The sequence below is a fragment of the Staurois parvus genome, unplaced genomic scaffold (genome assembly GCF_062004578.1).
Source record: "Staurois parvus isolate SC_StPar_1 unplaced genomic scaffold, SC_StPar_1.0 ptg002779l, whole genome shotgun sequence".
Taxonomy (NCBI): Eukaryota; Metazoa; Chordata; class Amphibia; order Anura; family Ranidae; genus Staurois; species Staurois parvus.
The window spans coordinates 105,759-130,378 of record NW_028320575.1 but is presented as its reverse complement, the minus strand read 5'-3'; the positions used below and the strand labels follow the sequence as shown (position 1 = coordinate 130,378).

General features: G+C 40.8%; 1 protein-coding gene across 1 annotated transcript in view; it reads left to right on the top strand.

Moving 5' to 3' along the window:
- The window catches only part of LOC149429137 (uncharacterized), a 40,433-nt gene extending 20,714 nt beyond the window's left edge, over positions 1-19,719 (top strand). The window contains exons 2-6 of the mRNA XM_089666688.1: positions 1,261-1,362; positions 8,199-8,510; positions 14,307-14,555; positions 17,009-17,097; positions 18,754-19,719. Coding sequence (XP_089522814.1) covers positions 1,261-1,362; positions 8,199-8,510; positions 14,307-14,555; positions 17,009-17,097; positions 18,754-18,798 — 797 coding nt within the window. The 3' untranslated portion in view covers positions 18,799-19,719. The remainder of the gene's footprint in view (positions 1-1,260; positions 1,363-8,198; positions 8,511-14,306; positions 14,556-17,008; positions 17,098-18,753) is intronic.
- Positions 19,720-24,620: the final 4,901 nt, after the last annotated feature.

Sequence of the window (24,620 nt, the reverse complement as noted above, 5' to 3'; positions counted from 1 at the left end):
GAATGCATTTTGGCAGAAATTTATGACTAAATTTGATTTTTGCATTTTTTTTTACTGGACATGTTTTATAGCAAAAAGTCCAAAATATTGTTTTTTTGTCCTCAAAATTGTCAGCCTTTTTTTTTATAGCGCAAAAAATAAAAACCGCACAGGCGATCAAATACCCCCGAAAGAAAGCTCAATTTGTGGGGAAAAAAAGGATGTAAATTTCATTTATGTACCATATTGCATGACCGCGCAATTGTCCGTTAAACTAGCGCAGCGCTGTATAGCAGAAAAATGGCGTAAATTGCAGTATTTATACCCTAGTTTGTAGACGCTATAACTTCCACACAAAGCAATCAATATACACTTATTGGGATTTTTTTTTACCAAAAACATGGAACAGAGTACATTTTGGCCTAAATTTATAACTAACTTTAAGTTTACTATATATTTTTTATAGCTGAAAATAAAAAATATTGTTTTTCTTCAAAATTTTTGGCCTTTTTTTGTTTATAGCGTGAAAAATAAAAAGCGCACAGGTGATCAAATTACACCAAAAGAAAGCTCTGTTTGTGTGAAAAAAGGACGTAAATTTCGTTTGGGTGCAGCATTGCATGACCGCGCAATTATCAGTTGAATTAGTGCAGCGCCGAGTAGCAAAAAGAGGCCTGGTCATTAAGGGGGGTAAATCCTCTGGAGCTCAAGTGGTTAAATCCACATAAATGTGGACCCAGGGTCAATGTACCTTCATTTGTTTAGGATGTGGTGCCATTGCATTGTTCACATATGTCCTTCTTGAATGCATTTCAAAAGTGACCCTGCATAAGTCCTACCACTGGTAATAAGAACTGTGCATCTGAACAGCTAACACACGCCTAAGAAAGAAAAAAACAACTCATGCAACAAACAGCTACGTGACTGTGACTGGTTCAGAAATCAGACAGCCTTAGGGCCTCCTACCCTTCCACTCCTCTAGTAGCTGGATCTCTATTGGTGTTTCATACTGTTAAAGTATTGTTTTTTCCTGGCACATTGCCAAGCTGTGACACCATTTTTCATTTTCTGCTTCCTGTAGTTGTAGACAGGACAGAGAGTCACCTTGTTCCTCCGTCAGCTCCAGCCCATATCTAAAGAAAAGATGTCTACAGTCCAGAAGAAGTCCCACTATGGACTCTCCAACATGGTAAGAACATGGAGACGTGTCTCAGTAATGATTGTGCTACTTGGGGAATTATCTGCAGGGTTGTGACCTGTTAAGTTTTTGTTTTCTTGCAGCCTTCAGGCTGAACAAGAAAAATGTACATGAGTGCGACCAGCTTCAGAGAAGGTCTTCATCAGGGCTAAAAACTAGAGGAGGGGACACAGGAGCAGAGAGAAGTGCGGACAGGACTGAGTGTGTGTGGGACTGATAGCTAAAGGGGAGCGAGGCGAAGAGGAGGAGGACAGGCTGTGTAGCTGTAGCTGCAAGAAGAAGAACAGAGGACTGAGAAGAGGCAGGCCAGGCTGGGAGCAGTATGCAGTTCTAGGACTGACAGCTAGGAGGAGCTAGAGGGAGGTGGAGTTGGGATCAGCTAGGAGATAGGAGAGGGGTTTAAATGAAGGTACAGGTGTTCTCCAGCACATTTCATTCATGTTATCATACAGAACGCAGATCTAACATGCATCCTACAGTCGCACTTTGCTACTGCCTTCTGCTTGGTGAGTACATAGTAATAGATGATAGGAGCTGTCAGCAAAATGCATAAGGAACTGCTTTTTTTTTTTACTTTTCATTTATAACAAAATGAAAAAGTACCGGACATCAGAAATATATTTTCCATACTGTTATGAATAGGCCCAATAAAGCGTCATTACTGATGGAGCAGAATCTGTTTGCTGTAGTTGTGTAAAGCCTGGTACACACGATGACATTATTGGACAATCGTTTTATTTGAACGCTAATCTCCATATCCATGAAGATGTTACAAAATTTATGAAAAAATTCAAAAGTGATGTCATGTATTGTATTGTATTTGTATTGTATTTTTGGACAAAAACTGTACTAATTAAACAAAAATCATACAATCTGGTATCGTACTAGAAACATTTTCGTTCTAGTCCAATCGGATCATTTCACACAACTTGTCCTGATCGGCTCTCCAAAGCTGTGTACTGATGATCAGATTATGGTACGGTTGCATTGATGTTTGCGATGATTCCTCATGTGTGGTGCGATCGTTGTTTACGTATGCGTGTGTCTATTCACCTTTGTGTTTATTTTTGTTTGATTTTCTGATCGTCTGTGTGGGCCTTCAGTTTCACTATACATGTTACAATCTGACCATACAATCAACTTCTTTTGATTTACTGAGCATGGCTGGATCTAGGGGGTGCTGGGGTGGGCTGTGCCCCCTCAGATGTCAGTTCTTGATTGATTTTCTGATCGCCTGTGTGGGCCTTCAGTTTCACTATACATGTTACAATCTGACCATACAATCCAACTTCTTTTGATCTACTGAGCATGGCTGGATCTAGGGGGTGCTGGGGTGGGCTGTGCCCCCTCAGATGTCAGTTCTGCCCCTCCCCCCCCCCCCCCCCCGGACCTGTTTGTCCGATGTGTCAGAACAACAGTGTAGCTGCAGCAGCCTACACACAGTGGCGATTGGAATCCAGCTTAGTTATGTGCTGTGTGTAAAGAGATGAGCAATCCGTGACCGGACTTGAGAAGAATAGGTCATAAGTAAATAGAGTAAAGTGCAACAGCGCAAGGTGTCTGATAATTGATACGAAAAATAAATAAATAAATGAATAAATTAATTAATTAAGCAAGCAGCTAGCATAGGAGTACATAGTAATAGATGATAGGAGCTGTCAGCAAAATGCATAAGGAACTGCTTTTTTTTTTTACTTTTCATTTATAACAAAATGAAAAAGTACCGGACATCAGAAATATATTTTCCATACTGTTATGAATAGGCCCAATAAATTGTCATTACTGATGGAGCAGAATCTGTTGTTTGCTGTAGTTGTGTAAAGCCTGGTACACACGATGACATTATCGGACAATCGTTTTATTTGAACGCTAATCTCCATATCCATGAAGATGGATATGACCATACAATCAACTTCTTTTGATCTACTGAGCATGGCTGGATCTAGGGGGTGCTGGGGTGGGCTGTGCCCCCTCAGATGTCAGTTCTGCCCCTCCCCCCCCCCCCCCCCCGGACCTGTTTGTCCGATGTGTCAGAACAACAGTGTAGCTGCAGCAGCCTACACACAGTGGCGATTGGAATCCAGCTTAGTTATGTGCTGTGTGTAAAGAGGAGATGAGCAATCCGTGACCGGACTTGAGAAGAATAGGTCATAAGTAAATAGAGTAAAGTGCAACAGCGCTAGGTGTCTGATAATTGATACGAAAAATAAATAAATAAATGAATAAATTAATTAATTAAGCAAGCAGCTAGCATAGGAAGTAAACCTCGAGAACTTCAGATAGTAAATTGACCATAAAAAATATATGCAGCGCTCATATGTTAGATAATATCATGATCGCATAGATAGAACAATAGATTAATGATAAGAATGAAGCATTAAGATATTAAAATAATAAACTAGTGACTTCTGTGGTGCATTCAAGGTTGAGAAACCAGTAGAAAGTTTGTGACTCTTGTAAAGAACTGAGAATAGCTTGCACTAACCAGATGTCTCAGCACATGGAGCATGGAGTAATTAAGACCTACTCCTGGTACTCTGAAAGGGAACCCACTGAAGAGGATGATGTCATCTTATCTCTCGCCACTAGATCACTCTCCATCCAGCATCCAGGCTCTAAAAGAGGCCGTTCTTCAAGCCTCCAAGTCTCCACCTCCTGTGAGGCCTCCGGTCCGGGCGCTGCCACAGCAGCCAAGTCTACTCCTTCCTCCTCCTCCCCCACCGGACGGTCCGGGGGATTAGAGCCCAATGTGTCTCCTCTCAGCACCTCCGTCGCGCTTTCAATGTCCCACCCGCGGCCAGCCTCCTCATTATTCACTAGCTGGGTGTCTCTCCCCTCTCGGTGCTAGAATAACCTGTGTCTCCGTAGCTCCTGGTGTCTCTGCTGAGCAGTGGTGAACCCTCTGTATTCACTCTGGTGAAGTCTTCTCTTGATTGTTGACTTTGACACACATACACCTACCTCCTGGAGAGTGTTCTTGATCTGGCCAACTGTTGTGAAGGGTGTTTTCTTCACCAGGGAAAGAATTCTTCGGTCATCCACCACAGTTGTTTTCCGTGGTCTTCCGGGTCTTTTGGTGTTGCTGAGCTCACCGGTGCATTCCTTCTTTTTAAGAATGTTCCAAACAGTTGTTTTGGCCACGCCTAATGTTTTTGCTATCTCTCTGATGGGTTTGTTTTGTTTTTTCAGCCTAATGATGGCTTCACTGATAGTGACAGCTCTTTGGATCTCATCTTGAGAGTTGACAACAGATTCCAAATGCAAATAGCACACTTGAAATGAACTCTGGACCTTTTATCTGCTCCTTGTAATTGGGATAATGAGGGAATAACACACACCTGGCCATGGAACAGCTGAGAAGCCAATTGTCCCATTACTTTTAGTCCCTTAACAAGTGGGAGGCACATATGCAAACTGTTGTAATTCCTACACTGTTCACCTGATTTGGATGTAAATACCCTCAAATTAAAGCTGACAGTCTGCAGTTAAATCACATCTTGTTCTTTTCATTTCAAATCCATTGTGGTGGTGTATAGAGCCAAAAATGTTAGAATTGTGTCCATGTCCCAATATTTATGGACCTGACTGTATTAGGCAAAAACAGCTTTTTGTCCTTAAAGGCTGAAATACTGACACTCGTGGCTGAATGCCTCCTAGCTATGGGAATTCTGCCTTATTGAGGGTTTCTATCTGTCAAACCCAGCTCTGATGAAGAAGGTATCACCCTTCGAAACGCGTTAGCTCGAACAAAGATTATATCTCCCCTTCGGATGGAATTTGTACGTGACCTGTAACCCTGTGTTGGCTATGTTTATTATATGCCTATTTTATCGCTACTCTTCACTGTAACATTTTTGGCAGGCCAGAAGGGACACCAGATCCATCATAGCATCCCAGAATGCATTGTGCTGGCTTCTTGGCCAAAAAGCAATGGCACATACAAACTTACACTGGTTCAAGCAACATAGCGCATTGGACAGCACAGTGGCTAAATGGTTAGCACTTCTGCCTGGCAGTACTCGGGTCGTTGGTTCAAATCCCAGCCATGGCACCTCCTGCCTGGAGTTTGCATATTCTCCTTGTGCCTGCGTGGGTACTCTGGTTTCCTCCCACACTCCAAAGACATGCTGGTACTTTAATTGGCTCCTGTCTAAATTGGCCCTTGTATATGAATGTGAGTTAGGGACCTTAGATTGTGTGCCCCTTGAGGGTTAGGGACTGATGTGAATGTACAATATATATGTAAAGCACTGCATAAATTGGCGGTGCTATAGAAGTACCTGAAATAATAAAAAGCAGAATAGTGGTACTTTTCTGAATCCAGCAATCTGACCCTCCCGGCCCTGAGGCATCTGTTGGCATCATGACAGACAACACTATCAGCACCCACAGTTACTATTGGTTATAGTCTTTTATGGTGAGTCTTGTGTTGCAAGAAATTACAAATAAATATGACAATGCTGACACAGCAGAGTTCTGTATATAGAGTGATGGGACACGGGAAAGGTGCAATATGGAGAACCTATCAATAATGATCCGGTTTGTCCATGACTCTGTTCCTGAGGAACACCTGATTGGTTTGCTAGACCCAAGTCAGTTACATGCTGAGTACATCACAGCACAGATACTGAAACATTTCCCAGAATGGGGCTACAGTACTGATAACATAATCAGTCAGTGCTATGATGGTGCTTCTGTAATATTTTTTTTTTTTTTGGTGATTAGGGTATCCACAGCCTCATGTGAGAGTTCATTCTCCACTCTCTCAGGTTCTAACACCATTTCGACGCACAATGATGCATGACAGGACTGGCTCACAAGACGGCAATAGCCAACAATCTAGACAAGGAAGAGTTTGTCAGAGTTTTTGCCCAAAAATACAGAAGACTGTTGCTTTGATGTGGTAATAAAGGTGAAATGGTGACAAATTTATTGAGGGATGGAATGCGGGGATAGAGGGAAAAAAACTAAAATAAATGATAAAAACAGTTTGTAGTTCCAAATGTTACCAGTTATTAATGTTCATGCAGGCAGCTCTGTATTGTTCAAGCAGTTTAAGTTGCAGACCAAACGTTCGCATTTCTCCAAGGCCGCGGCATACAAAGAGAAAACTTTGGAAACTTCATTCCTTAAGATTTGCACAAACACTGAAAACCACATGGATAGGAGATGGTGTGTATGCCACCATGACAGTTTGAACTGCACCCCCATGTCAGACAGGCTAGATCCAGCTCTGTTACCTAGACTATGTAATAAAAGTACCCACCTAAACAAGTCATTAAAAGTGTAAGGTAGGAGACTGCTACCTACACTGTGGGGGGGGGGGGGCACACAGGAAAGTACAGTTGGGGGGAATGTGAAGAGAGCAGAGGACACTGGTTTGGGGGGGGGGGGCACTACAGGGAGGGGTGATGTGAAGGGGAGCAGAGGACACTACTGTGGGGTGTGGGGGGTTGGGCACTATAGGGAGGGGTGATGTGAAGGGGGGGCACAGGACACTGCTATGAAGGGGGAGGCACAGGATACTACATTGGGGGGAGAATGTGATGTGAATGGGACAGAAGGGAAAAAGACACCTGTGTGGGGGGGGGTGATGGTTTGATATGAAGCGGGGACAGAGGACACTGCTGTAGGGGCGGCAGAGAACACTATGGGGTGGGTGATGTGAATGAGGGCACAGGACTTTGCTTTGGGAGGGCACAGGACACTGTTATGGGAGGGGGGGAAGAGTACACTACAATGGGGGTGATGTGAGGGGGGCAGAGAACACTACTGGGGTGGGTGGGGGAGTCGGGCACTACAGGGAAGGGTAATGTGAAGGCGAGCAGAGAACACTATTGTGGGGGGGGGGGGGGCGGGAAGAGTTGGGCACCACAGGGAGGGGTAATGTGAAGAGGGGCATAGGGCACAGGACACTGCTATGGGGGGGGGGGGAGTTGGGCACTATAAGGGGAGAATGTGATGTGAAGGGGAAAGAAGGGAAAAAGATGCTACAATTGGGGGAGAGGTGATGGTGTGATATGAAGCGGGGGCAGAGGACACTGCTTTAGGAGGAGGGGTGATGTGAAGGGGAGCAGAGGACACTACAGTGGGGTTGATGTGAGGTGGGGGCAGAGGACACTACAGGGGAAGTGATGTGAAGAGGAGCAGAGAACACTACTTTGGGGTAGGGGGGAGTCAGGCACTGCAGGGAGAGGGTAATGTGAAGGGGGGCATAGGGCACAGGACACTACTATGGGGGGGGGGCAGAGGACACTGCTTTGGGAGGGCACAGAACACTGTTATGGGAGGGGGGCAGAGTACACTACAGTGGGGATGATGTGCGGGGGGGGGGGGGTCAGGGGACACTACAGTGGTGGTGATGTGAAGGGGAGCAGAGGACACAACTGTGGAGTATGTGTGGGGGGTGGCACAGAAGACACTATTGTGGGGTGGGGGGACAGGACACTGTTCTGTGTTTTTATTGATAGTTTTCTGTTTTTAAAAAGGGATCCACCCCCTCTCCCCCTTACCTGGGGATCTTTCATTTCCTCCATATTGTCCAGGTGGATCTCAACCTCTGAAACTTTGCTTACCCCTGACCTAGGGATTGTCCTCCCAACACTGATTACTGGAACCTCCTTCCAGCAACAGGCTGAAGCAATCAACTCACCAGGCTTAAGGAATCCACAGAGTCCAGAAAAGGTACCACCTCAGGTTGGTTACCCAGCAAACATTTCTAATCTATTAGAGACACAACTGCACAAGTCAGGGCTGCTACATAACAGACGAGTATTCATGGTAAGAGTCGGGAATTTGTGGAATGATCTCCTACAATAAGTGTTCTAGTCAACTGAGTAGATTGGTTCAAAGAAGGGCAAATGTTCTTGTAAATGCACAAAATATAAATGGATATTCATATTTTTAATGTTTTTAAATGGTTTTGCATCCCTCTGGACTCATTTTTATTTTGTATGTTTTTTTTTTGTTTTTTTTATAACTATGTCTTTCAATGAAACTAATCTGCAAAATGTTTTTCCAGCTCTGCTCTACAAAAACGTTGCTGCCAATCCTGAATTTGCTGCGGTTTCATCAGAGATTACTTTGTGTGGATTGTCGTGTGAAAAATATGTATTGTATGATCTTAAAAAAGAGCCTGATCAGGACCTTTTTTATCTGGCTTGTGATACCTGGAAACAAGAACGTTATAGAAATGGGATCAATTTTAATAAAAACACAGGATGCTGCATTATCGAAAATGTGCAGAAGAATGACTCCGGAGTCTACACTGTACTTGCTACTAAGAAAAGTGGGGATCGAGTAAATGTTTTGCATAAGGAATGCAGAGTTATAGGTAAGTGCATAATTATCTTTTCCCCAATGTTCCATTGTCAATCTTTGCAGTAAGTTTTATTCATGTTTTTACCTGTTGGACGCCTTTTATGTGAAAGCCATTTGTTCTGGAAGACCTGAAGATCAAGGACCCCTCTGCTATGGCACTCTGCTGCCTTAGTTGCCATATTTCGATAACTCTGGCACTGGAGAAACAAGAGCGATGTGATTGCTTTTTTATGACATCAAAATCCAAACATGCAACTCTGGATCCACATTTCCAACAATCTTCCCTGTAGAATGAGGATTGGTCTCAACCCTTCTTAGTAGTTACTTTGGGGTTAAGTAGAGGGACAATCTTCTGCTCACAGCAAGGATCTTTTGCAAATTGGTGACTGGTACACCTAGACCTGTAACCTTAGGTTGTCAGAGTGACATCACTCTGTAGGATGCATAGGGTGGTGATCCTCAGGGGTGCACAAGGAGAGAGAAACAGAGGGTTTCAAGGGATCAAACAAAAAAAATAGAGGAGAGGTGAGAGAGTGCTTATAATGCAGAATGCGGGTGGTATTTGTATACAGTGTATATTCTTTAAAAACATGAATGTATGCAAAAAAGCAGTTAATTTGACGAAGTTGCAAACAGCCCAACTCTATGACAGATGTAACCTTCCAGATACAGTTGTGTTCAAAATAATAGCAGTGTGTTGAAAAAAAGTGAATAAAGCTCAAAATCCTTCTAATAGCTTTTATTTCCATCCACACAAATGCATTGGGAACACTACAGATTCTATTCCAAATCGAAACATGAAGAAAAATGTATCAAATTTGTGTTGTTCCTCTAATAAAATTGAAGAAAAGTGAATATTAGACAGTTCAAAAAAATAGCAGTGTTTGTATTCTTCTTTACAAACTCAAACATTCACTATATAAACTGAAAAATGTTTGAAGATTTTGTTTTCCTTTGAATGACTTCATGAATATTTGGTTGTAGTCGCACTGTTTCTGAGAACTGCTGTACATCTGTGTTGCATGGAGTCACCCAACTTCTGGCACCTGTGAACAGGTATTCCAGCCCAGGATGATTGAACTACAGTCCACAAATCTTCTCTATTTCTTGGTTTTGCCTCAGAAACTGCATTTTTGATGTCACCCCACAAGTTTTCTATTGGATTAAGATCCGGGGATTGGGCTGGCCACTCCATAACGTCAATCTTGTTGGTCTGGAACCAAGATGTTGCACGTTTACTGGTGTGTTTGGGGTCGTTGTCTTGTTGGAACACCCATTTCAAGGGCATTTCCTCTTCCGCATAAGGCAGCATGACCTCTTCAAGTATTCTGATGTATTCAAACTGATCCATGATCCCTGGTATGCGATAAATAGGCCTAACACCGTAGTAGGAGAAACATCCCCATATCATGATGCTTGCACCACCATGCTTCACTGTCTTCACATGTACTGTGGCTTGAATTCAGTGTTTGGGGGTCGTCTGACAAACTGTCTCCGCCCACTAGAGTCCTTGCCATTTTGGCTATTCTTCTATCCATTCGAATGGTAGTTTTTCGCTTTCTTCCACGTCTTTCAGGTTTTGGTTGCCATTTTAAAGCATTTGCGATCATTTTAGCTGAGCAGCCTATCATTTTCTGCACTTCTTTATATGTTTTCCCCTCTCCAATCAACTTTTTAATCAAGGTACGCTGTTCTACTGAACAATGTCTGGAATGACCCATTTTCCTCAGAATTTCAGAGAGAAATGCACTGTAACCAGCATGTACAACATTTGCTGCCTTCCTTCCTTAAATAAGGGCAATAATTGCCACCTGTTTTTTAAAGAATGAATGACCTCACTAATAGAACTCCACACTGCTATTATTTTGAACACGCCCCTTTCAATTAGTGATTCAATGACACAGAATCAGCAGCATGCATGTCATGACTGTTGGGTCTGTTGGATTTCTATTACTCTACTACACCTGGTAGTAAATTATTTGCCATGTAGAAATATCATTTCTACCAAAAACAGTGATTTTATTTTGAACACAGCTGTATATGTGGAGAATACCTCTGTCTTCATGCAGGAAGAAGGTAGGTCATTTTTGATGCTTCAGGGAACCCAATCCTAGGTCCTCATGGGTCAGGGGGTCAGTGAATGGTTTGTAGAGGAGAACAAATGCCATTGCCTATTTGAATGGCAGATGTGCCCTTATTAGCACACTTTGTTGTTTAGGAATGATCAAAGTCATCATTTTAAATCAGACATGGAACTTATCTATTTCCTAACACTAACTGTTAATAAATAAATTCCATGTTCAGTTTAAAACTATGCTTCAAGCCATTCCTAAACAACAACATATGCCAATATGGACGCCTCTGCCATTCAAATAGTCGATAGGATTTTCTATCTTCTATGCATCACATCACTCTGCAACCTTTTGAGATGCCAGAATTTTCTGAACAAATAAGCAAGGGTACAGCCTGGAGAGAATGTTAGGAGAAACCTGATTTCTTTGTGGTTTCCTGGGTCAAGGAACAGAAAGCTCGTTGGCTACAATGCATCCATGTGACCCCTGGAAGCCATCTTGAGTCAGCAGGGTCTTTATAGGTCCCTGTCAGGTTTTGGCACACTTTTGTGGGAAATATACCTTGTCGAACAGGGAAAGCAAATAGCTGTTGGGAAAGATTCCTAATGAGTAGGAACAGGCTAAGGATTTGCTATCTTCAAAGAAACCTTCCCTCTTTGGGACCAGACAGGCCAGACCGTGCTTCTCCCTCTGAAACAGACACTGTCGGTGCATATCTCCCTGCTGCATCTCTGCCTTTGAACTGAACTGTGAATGTTTTCCCTCAGCGGCGGTCTCCCACCTAGGGTGTTTGTAGTTTGGCATTCTCTTCAATACAAGTTCCAAGTTCTAGAGGCTTCAACACTTTTGGACTCAAGACAGAACTCAATCACTGACCCACAACCAGTTTTCTCAGAACTACCTTATCCCTGGTCTGGAACTTATAGGATTAAAGGCAGTGGAACTGCATTATTGGTAAGATGAATTTACTTGAGTTCAGTTTGAGGCAGGTTCAGCAAACATTACTACATTTTGCATGCTGAAACCAAACACCATTAAAGTCAAAGGGAGCTGAATGATAAAAAACAAGTGATAGGGGCACTGCCCATGTAGCAGAGGGAAGTATGGATTACCAGTTAGTTAAAACTGTATGAGAACTATTCCCATGAAAGCTTCACTGATGGATAAATAAATTAAAAAGTGAAACAATCTGTCAGGGCTCCGGGTATGACCAGAGGTATGTGAACTGACGCAGGGAAACGCAGGCTTCAGATATGTTATAAACAATATAATTTATTAATACTAACAATACAAAACGCAGTGCAATACTAAAACATAAACAAAGTGCAAACGAACAAAACCAAGCCACCCACAGATAACAATACATACAATGCAAGCGTAGTCAGGCAGGCCGGGTCAATAACAATCGGGCAGGTAGGAACAGGAGGAGCAGGCAGAGAGTAGTCAGGTCACGAGCCGGGTACAGCAACTAACGGGCAGGTAGGTACAGGGGGTCAGGCAGAGAATGGTCAGGGTCACAAGCCAGGGATCAAACAGGAGAAGTCAGCAGAGGTCAGGATCAGGCAGGGTCGGCAACGAGTCAGTCAGGCAGAAACAGGAACAGGAACAGGAATGCAGGTAACAAGATACAGGGGCCCATAGAAAAACACACACCAAGGCCCAGACTGCAGGTCTGGCCATCCCTTAAATACACCTCCGTAATCAGCTTCAGGTGTTTGGCTGACTGCAGGGTTGAGTCTCTGATTGCTGAGAGCACCCGCTGGCCAGCCCTGGTACTGCAGCCCACAAGGCAGGTGAGTCCCTCCATTACTGGCAAGTCCATTCCTGACACAATCTTACCTATTCTGTTCGAGTTCACTTCAAATGCATAACACGTTTCTTCTCTAGAAAACCAAGCAAAAAGCCATTTTCTATAACTGCCAGGGTCTGGTATATCTTATTCATTCCTTCAATTAACACTCACACTCACTCAAAATAAAGTCCCAAGTGCTCATGAATAAAGAGAATCTCATCTTTCATTGTAGATGCACTCTAACAAAGAACATGGGGTAAATGCAAGACCTCACAGAACTCTAGTATAGTCTATTCTACATAATGTCTGTAAATCACAAGGGTAAACCTCAGTTTGATATCCTATATAAAGATGGATGTGAGAGCATTTCTAAGATACCAAACTATACATAGTAAGGGGCTTTCCCTTGAATCACTACAAACCACATCCTCTTAGGAAGTGTTGTGCAATGAGAAAATTAGGAGTTTGGGTCTTCTCTCCTTTCTTCACAATTGCTGCTATTAGCGGGAGAAACACCCATCTTTTAGTGGTCAGGTTTTCTCTTCATGTAGTTCGAGGGCTAGGAAAGTCGATAATGCAGAAGCTTTTATAATGCTTAGCTCTGGTTATGTCTTTGATGAATTCTCCAAAGAAAAGTAAGGGAAGGAACTAGAACCTTCAGGGCCGTGGTGCAAGAAACCAAGTAGGGCCCCCTGAGCCCTGGCCAGGGCCCTTCCTTCAGTCCCGGTGGTGGAAAGCCAGGGCCAGGTTGCAAGTACAACCTTTGTGATGCACCTGGTTCTGCAACTGGTGTAAGTAGTTTTTTAAACTGTTTAATTATTTTGTACAATTTTTTTAGGGTTTTTTGTGAGACATCAGGGGTCTAAACAGACTTCTCATGTTTAACCTTTGAGACAGAGAAAGGAGATTGAGGACACAACCCTCAATCTCCATCTCTGCAGCCTCAGCTGCATTGAATGAATGGACAGGAATAGCTCTGTACAGAGGCTCTTGTTCATTCACAAACTAAAGCATAGTAAACACAGTTTACTATGTTTCCATTATGAATGGACAGTTAGTGATCGATATGGATCACTGATTCTCCATTCAGAAAAGGAAGGGGCCAGTAAATGACACAAACGACCCCCTTCCCTGCTCTCCATCCTGACAGATCCCCTGCAAAAGGAGGGGAGGGGGGGAGGAATCCGGCAGGGCTGCGGGGGGGGGCGCCAGAAGAGCACAGAGAACATGGGGGGGGGGGGGTGGTAGCAGAGAGAAGCTGGATAGGAGGAGCAGAATGTAAAAATAGCGCTACATATGCAAAAAAGCAGGTTTGACGAGCTTGCAAACAGCCCAACTATACGGCAGATGTAATCTTCCAGGTGCGTGGAGAATACCTCTGTCTTCATGCAGGAGAAGGTAGGTCATTTTCGGCAGCAGAAAGGAGGAGCAGCAGGGTCGGCTGCAGAGAAATTGATCTCTCCATTTTGCTCCTGCAGTCGCTGAATTCCCATTTCTCCTCCTCTCCCTCCCACAGGCATTCAGTGGCTGGAGAGGGAAAACGAAAAGATCAAATCCTCTATATGCAGCTGCCCCCTCCACTGCAATTGCAACCCCAGAAGGTATGCCCCAGGGAAGGACACTTGATGCCTCAGTTTATATTTGGAACTGTTGCCCATTTTCCCTGAATATTCTGGAATGATGGTAATTTTTCTATAACCAGATTAACATTGTGTGTGGTGTCTAACTAGCCAAGACCTGATAGACAGGGGTCTTTCTTGGAGATTTCAAGCTCAAGAAGATCACTTAGTTCCTAGAAACAATATATAATTATGTTTTACATTATATTTTATTGTTGTTTATATGATGATGTCATTTTATGGCCTTTTGGCTAGATTGTGGAATGCCTGTTGGCCATAACCAATATAAAGTATGAATGTTGACATCCTCACCTCTTGTTTTCTAGATCGGATCAGAAATGTTACCATCACTCCTGGACCAGGGAGAGAGAACATATCTATCAGTGTTAACTATGAGGGGGATTCACCAACCCAAATTATCTGGAGTATGGATGGGGGACTGTGGCCCGAGGGTCATTCCCTAAGTGATGATAACAGCACTCTTACTCTTCCCGGAAGTGCTCTTGGAATATATAGAGTGACTGTAATGAACCCTGTTAGTAACAGGAGTGTGGAGTATACCATTCAATCTACAGGTAAGAGTAGATACATACTGTATATATTTTGTTTATGTTTTGTCTCTATCCACTTCTCTTCTCACATGCCACCGCGGTCACCTCTGTCCTCTGTCTGTTGTCTATAGACCTCTTCCTTTAAATTTTACGTTTATTTTTCCTTTATTTAATATTCCTATTTTCTTCCCTTGTATGTGTGTTATTTCTATCTTACTCTCTGTCCTCTTTTTTTCTGTGTCAGGTGGTTGGGTCACTTCCTGAACTCTAATCACCATCTAAGATACATCTAGGCATTGCACATATTAAACCCTGAACCTCCCTAACACCTTTTACATCATATCCCATCATTATTTTTTTCCTTTTACTTTTTTTCCGATACCATTAAACAGATGTTTCTACTCCCTATGACATCACCAGGCGTGTAATTTCTTTGCAGGGGCACTTGGAGAAAATCTTCACTGCAGGGATGCCCTGTCCTCTTCCTGGCTCTGAACTCTGAACTCCTCCCCTCTAATCCTCCACTGAGACAGGTTCTTTCATTGCTTTCACTGCCTGTAACATTATCCGTGAATTGGGGACAGTCTGACCAATCACAGATCATGCTGCGGGCGGTGTAATCAATTAAATAACTTTTCTCAATAGGGAAGGAAGAGGAGGGGGTGGGTCTCTGTCGGACCATCTTTGCTGCTGTTCTACATGAAGCTGTTAACCATTGCAGCGCCAGAAATTCTAAGCCAGGAAGAGGATGGGTCATCTCTGCAGTGATGATTTCTTCCGAATCCAGCTGCCTGTACAACATGGGACATATTTATTACAGGTAAGTAATGTGACTAAAGCTAATGGATACTTGTTTTTAAGCTACCGTCTTCAAGGCTTTTATCTTCATGATTGCATCACAACTCAGTGAGTCACTGACTTGGAACAAATGTGTGTATTGAGACATCTACCCATGCTTGTTCTGAGTTAAAGTGGAATTCCACCCTAAACCTAACTAACTCTAAACCTGCTAGTCATGGAAACCACCGTGACTTGGGCTCCTGGGGGCCAGCCTCCTTCCAACCAACTATGGACCCAGGACTAAGGTGATCCCCTTCTTGGAGTTACAAGGGTTATATCACTTCCCTGGGTACTGGCTGGCTGTGATAAGCTTTCCATGCAATTAGGGCAAAAGGGACTGTTTCTGGGACCCCTTGGCATACTTTGCATAGTGGAACTATGTGCAGGGGGCAAATTCCAGCACATGTGGGGTTAAGAAACTTTATTTTGTTATTATTTCAGGTACTTATATAGCACCGTCGATTTATGCAGTGCTATATATATATATTTCATTCACAACAGTCCCTAACCCTCAAGGGGCGTACAATCTAAGGTCCCTAACTTAGATTCATACATACACATACTAGGGACAATTTAGTCAAGATCCAATTAACCTACCAGCATGTCTTTGGAGGGTTGGAGGAACTGGAGTAACCAGAGGAAATACGCACAGGGAGAACATGCAAACTCCAGGCAGGAGGTACCATGGTTGGGATTATAACCAACAACCCTAGTACTGCCAGGCGGAAGTGCCCCATTATTTTCTGTTACAGGTTTCCTGGCACCATCTATTGTTTGGTGATAAGCTCTCACCTTGTTTAATCCCCTCCAGAGTCCACACTACTAGGTGCATCATCTTTAGAAGAGGCTTCCTTCTGGGACAACAGCCATGCAAACCAATTTGATGCAGTATGTGGCATATGGTCTGAGCACTTACAGGCTGACCCCCCCACCCCTTCAACCTCTGCAGCAATGTTGGCAGCACTCATGTCTATTTCCCAAAGACAACCTCTGGATATGACGCTGAGCATGTGCACTCAACTTCTTTGGTCAACCATAGTGAGGCCTGTTCTAAGTGGAGCCTGTCCTGTTAAATCGCTGTATGGTCTTGGCAATTGCAGCTCAGTTTCAGGGTCTTGGCAATCTTCTTATAGCCTAGGCCATCTTTATGTAGAGCAACAGTTCTTTTTTTCAGATCCTCAGAGAGTTCTTTGCCATGAGGTGCCATGTTGAACTTCCAGTGACCAGTATGAGAGAGCGATAACACCAAATGTAACACACCTGCTCCCCATTCACACCTGAGACCTTGTAACACTAATGAGTCACATGACACCAAGGAGGGAAAATGGCTAATTGGGCCCAATTTGGACCTTGTCACTTAGGGGTGGACTCACTTTTGTTGACAGCGGTTTAGACATTAATGGCTGTGCGTTGAGTTATTTTGAGGGGACAGCAAATTTACATGTTATACAAGATGTACACTCACTATGTCACATTGTAACAAAGTGTCATTTTTTCCGTGTTGTCACATGAAAAGATAGAATCAAATATTTACACAAATGTGAGGGGTGGACTCACTTCTGGGAGATACTGTATGAACCTCCATCATAATCCATGTGATATTTGGAATATTTCAATATTTCATTTTTGTTTTATAGCAGAAGAACCAACACATCAAGTTAGTATTATCGGCAAAGTAGTTGGATTTTGTGTTTCTCTAGCCGTGGTAGTTGGCCTTGTGGTCCTGGTATGTATCTGCCTTCTCTACACATATTTTACATGTAGGCTGTAATTATTTTCTGCCCTTGTCTGCCGACACATCAAACCCAAAAAAATCAAAAGATTAATCACAGAATAATTCTTCAAGGGGTCACATTACATCTACTAAGAGGTACCATCTATGTCAGTGCCAAAAAGATTATAGCATTTTTGTAATTAATATTACATAAATCCTTGTAGTTTAAAAGATTTTATTCCAGAGAAAGGGTCCAAAAACATTTAATAAAGAATTGCTCTGCAAAATTATATACAGAAGTGTAGTCTTTATGCAGATCAGCTGGGGCTTCGTGCAACTGATATTCTTAAACCAGATGAAGACCACAAAGGGAGTGAGAGGGGTGCATGTGACCCCCAAAACACGAGCCTGACATGCCAACTGTATACAGATCTTTGGCTTTCACAATGTGACTGTCAGTCCCCCAACTATTCTATAGATATAACACTACTATAACAATGCTCACTTTACTTTGTTACCAATCTGCTCTACTTAGTATTTGATCCCCGGCTGATGTTGAATGTTTGCACACTCACAAAGAAATAATCTGTATAAAAATCGAATGGTAGGTGTATTGTAAACACTGAGAGACAGAATAGCAACAAACAATTCAAAAGAAATGCAGGTCTAACAAATTATGCACTGATTTGGGGGATGTCAGTGACAGTCAATCCCCCCCCAGTTCTGCTATAAGTCGCTGATCACTGCCATTACTAGTATTAAAAAAAAAATTCCAGTGTATATATACCGCCATTTGTAGACGCTATAACTTTCACCTAAACCAATTAATTTACGCCTATTGGGATTTTTTTTTTCTTTTAGCAAAGACATGGAGCAGAATACATTTTGGCCTAAATTTATGAGGAAATTTGATTTTTAAATTTTTTTAAAAAGTTAAAATAATGCAGCACTGTATCCCAAAAAATGGCTTGGTCAGGAAGGGGGGGTAATCTTCTGGAGGGCAAGTGGTTAATTAATCCCAATTTGTCCCCCTTTTGTTTTTTTACTTGGCTCTATATAAACACAAATGTCATCATGTTGCATCTTATCGTCCTTGTTTTTAGCAATAAATGTATAAATCCTGTATGATATTCATGTATGTATCAACCTAGCAGTATGTTAATATGTATTGTATTTACTTTATTTGAAGATGTAATACATTTATAATTTTTGAAGTTGTAATACATTTATAATTTTTTAAGATGTAATACATTTATAATTTTTGAAGATGTAATGCATTTATAATTTTTGAAGATGTAATGTATTTATAATTTTTGAAGATGTAATGTATTTATAATTTTTGAAGATGTATTGTATTTATAATTTTTGAAGATGTAATGTATTTATAATTTTTGAAGATGTAATGTATTTATAATTTTTGAAGATGTATTGTATTTATAATTTTTGAAGATGTAATGTATTTATAATTTTTGAAGATGTATTGTATTTATAATTTTTGAAGATGTAATGTATTTATAATTTTTGAAGATGTATTGTATTTATAATTTTTGAAGATGTATTGTATTTATAATTTTTGCATTCTACTATAAGCTGTAACTCTGATGTTATTTTTTTTTCTGTAGTAACTCACTTTTTATTTTTCTTATTTTTTATCTTATCTCTTCCTAGTTGGTGAAACACTATAAAAAAAGACAACCGAATGGTATGATATGAGACAGAGGGAGAGAGTGAAGGATTGAGTCTGATTTACACTACTGATCGGGTACAAAGTCCACAGTCATTTGGGAGCCGTTTGTGAACTTGAAGATCATCATACAGTCCTCCTCTATTGACTATGAATGGTACCTACAGACCTTTGGCCACAGCCAGCAGTCAGTGTTTTCCAGTCCTGCGTGCTTACTCAGACTTGTCTGGCATATGACTTATTTTTTTTCTGTAGTAATTCACTTTTTATTTTTATTTTTTATCTCATCTCTTCCTAGTTGGTGAAACACTATAAAAAAAGACAACCGAATGGTATAATATGAGACAGAGGGAGAGAGAGTGAAGGATTGAGTCTGATTTACACTACTGAGCGGGTACAAAGTCCACAGTTTACAAAGCTGATAAAGGTTCACTTTTGTCATTTGGGAGCCTTTTGTGAACTTGAAGATCCTCATATAAGTCCTCCTCTATAGACTATGAATGGTGCTCTACCTACAGACCTTTGGCCGCAGCCAGCAGTCAATGTTTTCCGGTCCTGCGTGCTTACTCAGATTTGTCTGGTATATGTCTTCTGGACCACATTTTTTTTTTTGTTTTAACTCTAAATAACTCCTTGCTCTTAGCGGCAATTTTTTTCAGCACTTTTTTCAATTTTTTTAAATAACATTTGAACAAACTTTTTGTTTAAAGGTTATTTTGTAGTGTTATCCTTACATAAAATATGCAAACAATTTTATTTCATTTGTAAAAACTTTACCATATGATATATTGGAAACATAATTTTAGTGCCAACAGAACAAACAGCACTGTTGTTGGAAATGATGAAAATTGATATCCTTGGAACTTTGAGTAGAGCAAATTGCAAATGGATGTGTATTAAGGGAGATAAAGATTGTAAATCCAACTGTCAATAAAAGAACTGGAAAAATGTCTGAGATTTTATTATTTATTTATTACAAGTATTTATATAGCTACAACCATGGCTTTTTTTTTTCAGTGGTAACGCAGGGGAATGCAGTTCTGGCACCTCCAGCACTGAATGTTGATGCCGGATGCTGGAGGGATCTATTTTCACTAGAGGGGATCTAATTTTGCACGGTGGTCTATTGTTGCTGGAGAGGGATCTATTGTTGCTTGGAGACCAATTGTTGCTGAATTGGATCTACTGTTGAGGGAAGATCTATTGTTGCTGCTGGCGTCTATTGTTCCTGGGGTGGTGTTTTGTTGCGGGGGTCCATTGTTGCTGGGGGAATCTACTGTTGGATCTATTTTACTGCTTTTCTTGTAATCATTAACAAATTCTATTCAAAATGATACTTGGCTCTGTATTCTCTGAAAGGAGCAGTATGGGGAGGTGGGTAGGGGTAGGAACCAAGGGACGGTGCTTGGAGGTGGGTGGGGGGGTGGAAACAAGGAGTGACTCAGAAGGGGGGAGTTCCTGCACCTATTCTCTAAGAAAAAAAGCCCTGGCTACAACAATTTACACAACTCTTTACATATATGTTGTTCATTCACATCAGTCCCTGCCCTCAAGTAGCTTACAGTTTAAGGTCCTGAACTCATTCAAACATACTAGGGCCAAGTTAGACATGAGCCAATGAACCTACCATTATGTCTTTGGAGTGTGGGAGGAAGCCAAAGTACCTGAAGGAAATCCACACAGGCACAGGGAGAACATGCAAACAACATGCTGGTTGACTGAGATCATCAACACATTAACCAGTAGGACCCCATGGGATAATTACTGCCCAAACCTGTTCGGTATTGTAGCATACTTGCTGGGGAGAGGATCATTTTTGGTCATCCTGTGTAATCATCTGTTCAAAAACTGAACTATGAGCCTCCTTGAACAAGAATGAACATATGACCTTTGATTGAAGGCTTCTTTAACTATGGATCAAGGATGCAATTTCTGGGACCCAACTGAGGCTGTGTCCCAGAATTAAATGAGAGGCCCGGGTGAGAATTTGGGAAGAATTAATGATTGTGTAATTGGCCTAGAGATGCCAAACTTCAGGAGTTTATTTAATGGACTGGGCAAGGGGAGGAGAGCAGTTCTATAGGAGGAGAGGAGTTCTTCAGTGCAAAAACATACATATCACATGTTTACAGGCACTTCCACTGAAGTCTATGGGACTGAGAAAACTCAAACATGCTAAAAAAAAAAAAGCTCATGTAATTTTGTAGGTTGTAGAGCGTTGGACAACTGAGCATACAAGTGTGAACAGGGACAGTTAGAAAGAATGGGATTCTCCGTAGTCAGGCATAGGAAAACAAGAAAAAAAAATGCTCAAGTGTGAAAGGGGGCTAATACCATAGAGACCACAGCAGGAGTACTTCCCTTTCTGGGTTCCTAGCTGCTCCCAACTATCCCCCAGCCAATACCAAGCGTGCTTACCCTGAATGCTGGATTCTTCATTTCTATCTCGATATTGAGGATGAAATTCTACTTGGTGTAAAAAGAGAAGAATAAGTGGCCTACAGAGATTTGAAAGTGTTTCCTGATTTCATTGCAGAATTCTCTCTGAGGGCACCTGGCTATGATCCTGATTGTCTTGGCCTGATGAGTGCAAAATGGATTGGATATTTTCAGTCAATGATTATTGTTTCACCTGAGACAAGGAGTTTGGCAGGGCTACTCCCTTCCTTCTCCACATATATAACCATGCAAGTTCACAGACATGCAAGCACATGTTGGTATAGGCACTGTGCCAAGGGGGGTGACTTTGGTATTTATTGGTGTCTGTGCCAAAAAAAATTAATAGAAGTGTGGAGAAGGAATGTTTTGTAGATTAATACAAAACAGAATGTAGCGCTACTCCTTAAGGTACATACACACATAAATATATAATAAATTAATAGGTGATATGTGATCTCAAAATTACATCAAATTAAATAATCGTGATAGTGATGTCAATTAATATTAATTAGTGCCCATGATTCATTAATAAAATAAAATCAAATAACTCAAAACATGTGAAAAAACATTTACATATATATATATATATATATATATACATATATATGCATAATTCTGTGGATATTCAATCACACGTGCCTCTCGTGTAGTGAAAAAAACCACAATATAACAATACATAAAACAGTGCTCTCAAAGTCCAATAAATTCTGATAGTGACCACAAGAAAACACATGCTTCCAATGACTACTGTTAGTGACCATAAATCAACAGGAACTCGTGTAGATCTCTGGGTGCATGTGAATGACAATCCGACCACCATCTGGATAAGCCTCTCACCTCATCCCTTCGACCCTTGCGGGTCAAAGCGCTTTTGTGGATCCCCCTCACGGATCCTCCAAGATAGCTATCACTCCAAATGTTGCTCCTTGTCGCACCCAAATCTCTCAGGAATTAATATTCCACCAATGGCTCCTCTCCAGGAAAGTTGCAGCATCAATCTCTCAAATGAGACATAAAACAGATCCTCCCATCGTGCAGTATATTTTATTCAGAAATAGGGACAGATAACAAAAAAGCTTTCTCACTCACGTGGCAGCCAATTCAGAACCTCATGCTTTCGGATGAGGGCATGTATGTATGGGTGTACAGCTAGGTGTACAGGTGTACCAAGATGACCGCCACGCCGGAAATACGTCACCACGTGCCGACACGTTGCGTCACAATGTCATGTGACTTCCTCAGGGCTGTCAATCATAGTGACGATCTCTCCTCATATACCCCATTTAATGAGAGGAAACGCCCTCAAAGGAGGTTATCGCCTCATCATCGATCCTCTATTTTCCGCGGCCATAACTATGAAGACCACAAGGGACTACTATGCAATTAACCTATGCGATTAACCAAAAAGCTCACATATATATGAATGACACGGAAAACTATATATTACCACACCAGCCCAGATAAATGAAACCCTAATCATATAAAATATCTCTGCCATTATATGGAACCCTATAGATAGATAATATTAATCTTTTAATTCATCTTATAAAATCTTATAATACCTTAATTCTATTAGATAATTAAAAACCTCCATTTATTACATAATTTAATTCAGTATTAATTCAAAACCTAATCTTAATTCATCTAATGTATTTTATTTGACAAACATTTATTTCCTCTATACAATATATAAACAAAAAAATTATAAAAAATATACAAAAAATTAATTAAAATATATAAAAATACATATATATATACATATATACATATAAATACATATACATACACATATATTCCTCCTTTCTTCTTCTTTCCTTCCCTTTTTAATATTATATTTTAAAACCTTCTTAAATTTAAATTAACAACTGTTTTAGATTTAGATGAAAATAAAGATAAAAGAGAAAAAATAAAAATAAAATATATACAATTTATAAAAAAACTTATTATAAAAAATATTATAAAGAATATATCCTAGTCTGCTCCACCTCTTCTCCAGCAATAAAGAACCTACTCAAATATACATAAATACCTCTCTATCCAAAAGCATGAGTTTACACCATATGTCATATAATCAATATATGTTAAAATACATAAAAAATATATATCATAGATTAAATAGTTAGTACATTGCAACATGTCATAAAGCCAGAGGGTCAAATTACATCAATTCCATATCCCCATTAAATCAAAAATCAGAGATGAAACAATTTAAGTCAAATTCAATATTCAATCCTTTAGGAAAATACGTTTGCATGTTATAAATCCATTTCGATTCTAATTTGCTTAAAGACCGCACCTTATGGCTACCCCGCCAATGCCTCTTATATTTAGTAATACCCCAAAATTTCAAATCACTGGGGTCTTTATTATGAAATTTAGCAAAATGCTTTGATATGCTACGCTTCAGGAACCCTTTCTTAATATTTTGCACATGTTCCCGGAGCCTGACCCAGAGGGGTCTTTTGGTTCTTCCTATATATTGTAGTCCGCAACAAAATTCTAAACATTCTAAAATATATTTTCTCTGTCCTCTTCTCAGATTCCCATATTCATTTAAACCCCATTCTGTGGCTTCCATACATTCTGTATGACCAATAATTGTATATAACGATGAAACGTCTGCATTCGCCAGGATAACATCGTTACCATCTAATTTGTCCAACAATTGTATTAAGTGCTTGGTGTCTCTCAAGAAGGACCTGGAATGTTTAGAATTTTGTTTGAAACATAATTATTTTTGGTATAACAATGTCTTTTATAATCAAGTTAAGGGTGTAGCCATGGGAGCCCGCTTTGCCCCTAGTGTGGCAAACATGTTTATGGCATACTGGGAGGAGAAGGCAGTATATTTGAGACCCTCTAATGAATTAATAATGTTCAAAAGATATATAGATGATATAATAGTGTTATGGAAGGGAAAAGAAAAAGATTTAATATGCTTCTGTGAAAATTTAAATAGGAATAATAATAATATCGTTCTATCTTGGGAACATAGTCGGGAGCAGATTAGCTTCCTTGACTTAGATATTAGAATTATACAAGGTAAGATTATTACAAAGACATTCTTTAAGAGTGTTGACAGGAACGGTTACATTCCTCATGACAGCTGCCATTTCCCACCGTGGTTACTGAATATACCAAAAGGACAAATGATCAGACTTAGAAGAAATTGTACGACACAGGATGATTAATTCAGTCAAGCAAAAAATGTAGGTCAAAGATTTGGAGCCAAAGGTTATTCACAACAGATAATAAGTAAGGTGACTCAGGAAGTAGGAAATACCAAAAGGGACTTACTTCTTAAAGATCGAGAGAAAAAAGAGGATCAAAAAGACCAATTGGCAATGTGTTTAGATTTTAACGTCCATTATAGGAAAGTGGAGACCATCTTTAGAAAACATTGGCCACTATT